The 10,420-nt window shown below is 33.9% G+C and overlaps 1 protein-coding gene across 1 annotated transcript; it reads right to left on the bottom strand.

Annotated features, from left to right (window-relative positions):
• Positions 1–7,062: 7,062 nt before the first annotated feature.
• LOC139893867 (putative pentatricopeptide repeat-containing protein At5g08310, mitochondrial) lies at positions 7,063–10,420 on the bottom strand. The gene is made up of 2 exons (XM_071877055.1): positions 7,984–10,420; positions 7,063–7,165 (listed from the first exon to the last, which is right to left on the bottom strand). Exon 1 carries the CDS (start codon positions 10,299–10,301, stop codon positions 8,196–8,198), a length of 2,106 nt encoding a protein of 701 aa, XP_071733156.1. The 5' UTR covers positions 10,302–10,420; the 3' UTR covers positions 7,063–7,165; positions 7,984–8,195.

Below are 10,420 nucleotides of genomic sequence, written 5' to 3'. Positions count from 1 at the left end.
AAAATATGTGAGCTGGATCTGACGGTCATGCGATCGCATGGGAAATAGGCATAAAACCCATGCGAGTGCATGAGCTCATGCAAGTGAATGAGATTTGCACTAAAATCCCATGCACTCGCATGGGCATCAGAATCAGGCCACATTATAAAGCTCAATCATTCAGTTCAGTTTTGCACACACAATTCACTTCTCTCGATCTCTCAAGCATATAAATACAAAAAATATTTATTATTAATTTTATTATTATTATTATTATTATTATTATTATTATTATTATTATTAATATTAATTATTATTATTAGTATTAGTATTATTATTATTTATACATAAAATACTACGACGAGGTTCTGCTTGCATGTTTTCAAAATGAATTTTTCGAGAGGGATAGAATTAAGGAAATTATGGGTTATAGCTATGAAGGTTATGGGTATGGATCGGGGTATAGCTCGTGAGGTCAATCTAGTGTTTATCATCTCCGTTGCGTCTACGTACTTTCCTACAATATTGAATCACAATATTAATACGTAAGCATTTATATCTTATCTATTATATATTAATAGTGTATCCCTGACTAGTGCTCGAGTATATAGGATTATGCATGCTAGTACGATTAATTTTGTCGTTAAATAGTTTATGATAGATCAAGAATTTGATACATATGTTATTGATAAAAGGTATATGATATGCATGTTTTTAGAAAGCTGGCGAAAAATCAATAACTTTTCATTTAGAGATCGCGTAATTTCGATGAATGAATTAAAAGATATGGACAACTGAATTATGATTAACGTTAATTGAAATTGTGTTTGAAACTGTAAATTAATATTTAAACAACTTGTCTATGAGATTGATAAATTGGATTTTTAGATATTACTAATCGAGTAAATGAATTTCCATATAAGGCACGTCTCGTTTTGTTGACCAATTGTCAAGTTGACTGTCTTATCATGTTTTAAAGCTTTATAAATACTAAATCTGGTTTTACAAGTATTAGGAAACTATATGAAATGTTAAAATATATCCAATTACCATGATCATTCAAACTATAGTATAGATTTTAAAAGTTACTATTGAGTCAGGTTGACTTTTTGAAATGACTTTTGATAACTTTTGTATGTCAGTCTCGAGCATTAGGATTGTGATACACTATGACCCATACTAGCTTATTAGATATGTATTGACCAATATATGTTCTCTAGGTTGAGATCTACGGTTAATTTTGCATTCCGAGTTTCGGTCACTTTTTGGTGAATGACCGCTAAGGTGAGTTTCATATGCTCCCTTTTTAATTGCTTTTGAAATCTATATTTTTGGGCTGAGAATACATGCACTTTATTTTAAATGCAATGGATACAAGTACATACTTAATTCTACATTGAGCTTGAACCGAAAATCCCTTAGCTTTGGTAACTAGTAACTACCGGTTATAAGAACTGGTGGGCGCAAGTAGTAGTATATGGATCCATAGGGCTTGACATCCCCGTCCGAGCTAGAGCACTAGCCTTTTAACGGACGTATGCTATTTGAGAAGCGTATACGTTGGTTTGCGTGTATTATTAAGATTATTATACAAAGGGTACTTATTATATAGACGTTAAAGTTTAGTTACCAGGGTGCTCTGTTATGTAGAATCTTTTGATAAACGTTTCTGGATGAAACAACTGAAATCTTGTGATCCACCTTTATATACAGATTATGCGAAACATTAAAACTATGAACTCACCAACCTTTGTGTTGACACTTTAAACATGTTTATTCTCAGGTTCCTAGAAGTCTTCCGCTGTTTGCTTATACGTTATACAACCTATGTGCATGGAGTCATACATGCTTTATTCAAGAAAACTTTGCATTCACAAAATCATCACCGTGTATCTTATTTTGACTGCTTTGTCAACGGACGTAGTATTGTAAACTATTATATACGGTAATTGTCTATACGTGTAAATTATCAGACGTTGAAAACCTTGGATTTATATATTCATTTATGGTGTGCCTTTTTAAAAGAATGCAATGTTTACAAAACGTATCATATAGAGGTCAAAACCTCACTATGAAATCAATGAATGATGTATTCGTCCAAAGGGATTTAGAAGGATCGTCACAATATATATTATATAATTGTTAGAAATGACATATGTAATATTAGTGTATTAAATTTAATTACAAGTTTAAATATAGTGTTATATCAATACTATTATTATCACTCTCATTATAATTATTAATATTAATATTAATATTATTATTATTATTACAATAAAGGTTAGTTACATAAAATATACTTAATAAAATTATATTTTAAAGTATATAAAATAAATATATTTACACATGAATTACTAAAATAACAGTTATATTTGTAACACCGGCCATTTTTTTTTTTTTAAATACACAGCGGAAGACTTTATTAACAAATACAATATAAGCCACATCTTTACATTAATCCGTGTAATTACGTTTAAGTTTACACAACGGTGTTACGTTATTACAAAACATTATTTATACAAAAGTCCACATCAGAGTTGGGTTGTCAAACATGTCTTCTGCAACAGCACCCATCCTGACTAGCAGTACCTAAACCTGCAAGGGGGGAATATGTGGGGGATTAGCGCACCGCTAAGTGAATGGAATCTATCTAACAGATATAGCTTAAGCCACACACAAGCTATATACTAACAACAACACTTGCTAACTACCAACTAGCATACATTAAGACAATATGAGGATCGACGGCTTGTACGAGCACACGACTCCCACCTGATCGGGCCTGAGTCTACCGATAGTCCCTGCTACTCAATTCACAGTATAGTTATCCAGATGCAGGGGATGCATCATTCACACTATACTCCACAATCAGTAGCCTATGGACCCAACCTCCCCTAGGCACGGTTGACCTCATACGGACTCTAACCTCTCCTAGGCACGGTCTCGAGTCCCCATCTTCCTAAGCCCGATTGGTGCCATTCACACAGTGTACACATAATTCACATACAACATCAGGCAAACGATATTATTCTATCATGGCAATTCCTACACTATACATGGTAAAAGAGTCGACCACTGTAGCATGATATGCTACCTAAACTCTATCCGTAGATAGACCCACTCACCAATTACCAGCAACTGCTCAGTTATTATTTCTGAGCTTCTTCCTTGTCCTTATCTCCTAAGAACAGCAAAAATCAAGTTACAAACGGGCAGCATAACGGCTAGAAAAAGGCACTTTGGTAAAACATTCTGCCCTGGACACACAGTCGGTCGACTGTCTCCTCAATCGGTCGACTGACATAGACAGTCGGTCGACTGTAGACACAACCGGTCGACTGACTTTCCCAATCGGTCGACTTATTTGGTATTTCCACAATCTGCCGAAAGTCAAACTCAATCGGTCGGTTCACTCGCCAGTCGGTCGACTGTCGACCGACAGTCGGCCGACTGTGTTCATCATCTGCAGATTCTGAACACAACCTACGGACTTCAAGCTAAATTCACCAAAACTCGATCTAGAGCTCGTTTTCGACACCAAAACTTACCACAACTCAATTACTACATGTTATAGACTATAAACCCACAAAGTTTTGACCATAACAACATCAAATCCATGGATTTTGACACAAAATCAAGCTTTTGAACAAATACACTTAAAAACACCATTTTAACACTAAATTGATCATAAAAGCTCATGATTCATACCTTAAAAGAATCAGTAGAGTGTAAAGAACGTGATTTCAAGACCAATTCGAGCTCAAGATCAACAATGGAGAATTAGGGTTTGGTTAGGTGGGAGGGATGAAGGTACGGTGTGTTTGGTGAATTTTCTAGAAATGGGAAGGAAATACAGTACACTAGTCTCTTAGTTGGGTTTAATTCCCACACTGTGCAACACACGGGTATTTACCAGTTATCTGATATCTTTCGCACAAGATTAGGTAACCCAAACGAGGTCCAATTGAAATAAACAAACCTGTTCTGGGACCCTTGTCACAAACTGGTCATAACACAATTATAATAAAACACAAATAAAATAATTAAAATAAAAAACACTTAAGACTAAGCACAAACCCTAAGGGCAAAAATAGTCCACTTACAACTAGCCCGGGTTTCAGTCTGTTACAATATTAATAATAATACATAAATTATTTGACTTCAATTATATGTGTTAATATATACATAAATGATATAGGTTCGTGAATTCGAGGCCAACCTTGCATTGTTCAGTTCCGCCGTATGCATATTTTTACTACAAAATATCGTATCGTGAGTTCATTTGATTCCCTTTTACTCTTTACATTTTTGGGACTGAGAATACATGCGCTGCTTTATAACTGTTTTACAACTGTTTTATTAAATGCCTTTGAAATCTATATTTTTGGACTGAGATGCTTTTATAAATGTTTGACGAGATAGACACAAGCAAAACATTCCTCAAATGAATTATTATGCAGACAGAAGTACTGTGGATTATTATTGAATTAGTTGGACGTTATAATTGCCACTAATTGTTGTGAATATTTTCCCCTGATTATTATTGCTTGGTAATCTAAGAATTAGAAACGGGTATGGCCCTAATTCACGCGAATCCTAAAGGTAGCTACCGGGTTTAACACCCCCACCCAGAATGTTCACTAGACGGGAGAGCTAGTGGGCGTGGTGTTTAGTACTTCGAAGTTTATATATTATACAGACGAGATGTTCTGTTTTGGAGATATTATTGATGCGCATTATATGTTAAGGTCGGTTACCATGTTGAGCAATGAAATCGAAATGAATATTATGTATCGAGAGAATGATTTTTATACACAGGTTATGTGTATTAGTTTTGTGCACGAGATATGTGCACGATTATTTAAAAATCGCGAGACAACCTACGGGGGAGAAAAGGATACGAACCTACTCTGCCAAGCATTATGAAAAATTGGTTTCGTACACGAGATAGGTGTACTGGATTTAAATCTTGTGGTCTATCAAAATGATGAATTTTATTGTTTATGATAAACTTATGAACTCACCAACCTTTTGGTTGACACTTTAAAGCATGTTTATTCTCATGTATGAAAGAAATCTTCCGCTGTGCATTTGCTCATTTTAGAGATATTACTTGGAGTCATTCATGGCATATTTCAAAAGACGTTGCATTTGAGTCGTTGAGTTCATCAAGAATATTATTAAGTCATTTATAGTTTGATATATTATGAAATGGTATGCATGTCGTCAACTTTCGATGAAATGAAAGTTTGTCTTTCAAAAGCGAATGCAATGTTTGTAAAATGTATCATTTAGAGGTCAAGTACCTCGCGATGTAACCAAATGTAATGTATTCGTCCAGATGGATTAGGGCGGGTCATCACAATATGATGCTAAATATATGATGCTAAATGGTTCCATATTTAGCATTCAGATTTAAAATAATTTTCTTAATCAAAAAACAGCTAAATTTTATGCAATATTCTTTTTTAAATTATGAAAATAATAAACGTAACTCTAAGAGCTACGTTTAAATATATCAAATATAGTTTAATTCCATATTCATAACTCAACTCTGTCATAAATAATATTAACATCAAAATTATATAAGTAAAGTCGATAATAAAGAAAGAATATTTATACTATGTAATTAATTCAACAAAGTATTTAATCTTAAATATGACATGCTTAAACGTAGCCCTTAGGACTACGTTTAACATTGTCCTTTAATTTATATGAACAACATATATAAAACAACTATATTAAATTTTTTATTTATAAAAAAAGTTAATAAGGTACTTTTACCTAATTCATATTGTCCATTTAAAATGATTATCAAAGACTTTATTGTCATTCATAACGAAATTTATCCAGAACTTTTGAATCATTCAGATTATGAATCATTTAACATTTAATCATGTTATTATCAAACGCAACATTAATCATCCATTGATGTTTCGATGCAACGATTATTGTCGCAATTATCAACCTACGTGGGTTTTGGGTCGAAAGTTAGCTTATACGAAGTAGTTAGTTGAAAGTTAGCTTATTTGAAGTAGTTAGTTATAAGTAATGCTAGAGATGTAGCTTATTATTTTTAGTATGTGTGATGATAGTAACTAAAAGTAAAACTTATATAATGTGTGATAATAGTAGTTAAATTAAATAGTTATATTAAGAATAGTTATATAGTTATATATAATTTAATATTACTTAAATTACGAATTTATTTTGAAAATTAGTTATGAAGAGCATAACTTTTTAAGCTTTTATATTTTTATCAACTCAACTTTTTATAACCTAGGAAACAACGAGTGTGGCTTGTAATTTATTAAAATATAAGTTTAAGTTTTGTAAGTTCTCTTAAGCTCGGAAAAATATCATCCAAACACACAGCTAGAAACCTAAAAAGCGGACCTAATAAATTATACTACATCCGTCTCATTACAAATGTCCACTTACCTTTTGCATACAGTTTTAGAAAATCACACTAACTTCCGTCCCATTACATGTCGACACTTGAAATCGGACATCCCAAAATAGTAATGTGGACACTTGTTTGAGACGAAGAGTATTATATAATCATTTATTCATTTATACATATTACTTAATGGTACCCTACGTCCATCCAATGGCGAATTTATGAACGAAACACAATGAGGACATATACAATGAGTGGTACTTTGTAAAAAAAAGACGTCTATTTACTTAAAGGCCGTTGATTTTTAAAACATATGAGGTCTTATTTTTAAATTTAGTAGTTTTTTATAAAATTCTAGTAATAATTTATAAAATGAAATTAAATATTAGTGGCGTCAAAGGACCCCAGATACTTGTAGCTAGATACGCACGCCTCTACGTCCATCTAATTCCTTTGGGGAAACACACCTTCATGGCCCACTATAACTCACACAATTTTCGAAGTGGGTAGGGTCAACTAAACGAAACGAGAGTCGGCCGAAGATGATGGGGCCCTGGGGTGGGGGGTTTGCTTTTACAAGCCCCCGCAACAGGAAGAGGCAGTTGTCACTTGAAAGAAAACGAAAAGGGTCTTACCGTTGAGGTGAGACCTGCTAGTTACCGTGAGACTAATAGCTTAATAAGTTGCTGTCAGATGTTGAAGAGTTTCATATATTCTGGCATCTTCACAATTCCTACGCCGTAGCAAACCTAGGCCCAACATGCCTTCCTTCTATAGTCAACATACCTATAACCCATGCCCACAAGCTTTTTTGGTACAAGTACAACAACCTGCTTAAACCAATTTTAATCCGTACATGACTCTTTACCAATTTTATAATTTACGGGGTTTATATTATTTTGGGAGACAAATTTAACTATCAGTAAGTTGATACTCGAATAATATACGTCATGTATATGTAATATTTTCTAATTTGAAACGTATGTGTGAACTTTTCAAATGCTCACCTCTTCTAATTGACAAGCATAAATTCTTCATAAAAACTTTTAATTATATAAGGAAACGAAGTTATTGACTAAAATCGTCGACCCACCCAAAACCTTCTTGATGACCCATTTTACCTGTTTTTATGTAAGCTGTATTTTGCCCAACTCCATGATAACCCACTTGAAACAACCGGTATGACCCGCCTAAATTATCACTAAGTGTATTATCTCGTGAAAAAGTACACATTTATTGAGCAAAATATCTTTACTACAAACAATATATACTCCATAATATACAAGATTTACATTTTCACTTGATAGTGAAAACTGTAAGAAGAATGAAAAAAGAAAACAAAATTCAGATTTGAACTCAAATAGACATGAACTCAATACAACTTTGTGTGTAACCTGGAAACTACTCAATATAACATCTGATGATACCATACTATCAGTTTCTTTCAGAATTTTACTTAACCAAACGCCTTCAATTTTCAACCATTTTTAATGTCTTTCAACTGTCAAAACAACCATTATACTTCCACAAATGTAAACTATAAGAACTTAACACATTATAACTCACAAAAATGTGGTAAAATTAGCAAAGACATTGTAGTTCACCTTGTTAAAATTTGGTTTCTGTAGCTTTTCGTTTTCTTTTTCACAAACATCGCCACCGACATTTTCACTGCTCTTAATCTGAACCACTGTATTAACAAGAGTCCAATCAAATATGTTAATCACTTCATCTGAAAACCAAGTAATCCATCAAAACAAGCTCCCAAAGATGAAAGTCTGTTTATATACACGTTCAAAATGCTTATGTATCAGCTTCATGTTTGTAGTAAATGAATTGGAAGATCACCATCTTCAATAAGCTTCTGGATTTCAGAACAAGTCGACGCATCATCCAATAATTTCACTACAGCCTCCCTTAAAATTACACAGTTTTTATCATGCGAAACTGGCAACCTTCGATTCTCAATCATTTTTCTTAAAACATATAGAGCCATGGGTGCATTCGATACAGATATAAACGCATCTACTAACGTCACATACACATAACTATCCGCCTTCAAATTCTTTTCTTCCATTTCTTTAAGCAATTTTAAAGCCACATCTGGTTTCCTGTTTTTACAAAGACCGTTAACGAGAGCCATATAAGTTATTTTATTGGGCGAACACGCCATTTCGTTCCAGATTAACAAAGCTTCATCTGATCTTCCAGCATTGCACAAGCCGTCAATTAACGTTGTGTAAGTAACAACGTTAGGTTTTCGGTTTTTCTCAGCCATCATTGAATAAAAGCCAACCGCTTGATCGATGTCGTTATCTTTACAATAAGCATCAATCAACAAATTGTATGTCACAACAGAAGGAACAAGACATTTTTGTAACATTTCATTGTAAACATTTACAGCTTCTGAAACTCGTCTAGCTTTGCAAAGACCACTTATCATAGTATTATAAGTAACAACATCAGGGTAACGTCCGTTAGCAGAAATATCTTTAAACATTTTACAAGCATAGTCCACTTCACCAATCTTTAACCAACCATCAATTACTGCAGAATAAGCAATAATATCAGGAACAAAACCTATTTCCACCATCATGGCCATAAAGTTACACGCTTGATCCACTTTTCGGCTAGTGGAAAGCTTCTTTACAAGCATGGTGTAAAGTTTAATCCATGGTTGATGCCCATGAGTACGTATCTCACGTAACATGTTACACGCACCATCTACATCACCAATTTTGCAGTAGTATCCAAATATTGCATTGTGGGTGAACTCTGATGGTGCAAATCTATTCGTTTTCATCTCTTTGAGCAGCTCATGGCATTTTTCCACTTTGTTTGCAACGCTCAATGCATTAATTAAATTATTGTAAAGTAGTAAACTTTTTTCACAGCTGATTTGATCCATATCATTGAAGAGGGTTAACGCCATATCCAACTCGCCTTTTTGGCATAACCCATCAATAACAATTCCAAACGAAGATGAATCTAAGGAAACATAACCTGCGTCATCACTTTTCATCATAGCTCGCAAATGATGATGGGCTTTGTCAATTAATCCCCCATTGACCAAGTTAGTCAACACAGTATTAAATATAGTAGTCATCGATTTCTTATTGACATGGTCTTTTGCTTCTTTGAGAAAGAGCATTATATCTCTATCATTATCATCATGTACAGCCGATGCAAGAAGTTTAAGTACATTCAGATCAGGATGAATACCCATTTGATTCATTTGATTATACAATTGTAAAACTTGGTTAAAATCTTTATTTTTGCAGAGTCCTTCGATGAGTACAGCGTAGAGCGAAATCACAGGCACAAAACCAAAACTTTGCATCTTTTTAAATAGACTTAACGCATAATCTACCTTGCCGTTTTTCACAAACCCATGAATCAAAACATAATAAGTCTTCTCATTCAAGTTTATCTTAAAATCATCCATTTTGTTGATCAAAAAGATTGCTTTATCAACCTCATCCGCTTTAGTCAACGAGATGATTAAGATTGTGAAAACATACGAGTCAACCCAACCAAGTTCATGTATCTTTTGAAACACTTCCAATGCGTTTTCAAACTTATTTGCCATACAACAACACTGCAAAACCGAAGTCAAAGTATACTTATCAGGCATCCATCCATTATTCTTCATCTCGTTCATCCTCATAGTCATTAACTCAACACAACCTGTCTTCGATATAGCTTCTAGTAACAAATTATAACTAAACTCATTCGGAACACAACCCAACTTCTTAACATGATCAAACAACTCATTCGCCTCAGTAACCATCCCTAACCTACCTAAATACTTAACCAAATAACCCAACACGCCCGGATTAACGTAACAACCCGAACTAACCAAATCGACATAAAGTTGTTTCATTGCGGCATTTTGTCGAGCACCTGATAGGATACTTGCCATGGCATTGTAGGTATAGCATGTGTGGTGATACCCAGGTTGATTTGACGCCCAATTGAAGAGCTTTAACGCTGGTTCCCATTTCTTGAAGCTTTTTAAGGCTATTTCAACAACATCAGTAG

This window comes from Rutidosis leptorrhynchoides, chromosome 2 (assembly GCF_046630445.1).
Source record: "Rutidosis leptorrhynchoides isolate AG116_Rl617_1_P2 chromosome 2, CSIRO_AGI_Rlap_v1, whole genome shotgun sequence".
Lineage (NCBI taxonomy): Eukaryota > Viridiplantae > Streptophyta > Magnoliopsida > Asterales > Asteraceae > Rutidosis > Rutidosis leptorrhynchoides.
Note: the sequence above shows the minus strand (reverse complement) of the source record. Positions and strands in the feature narration are given on the sequence as shown.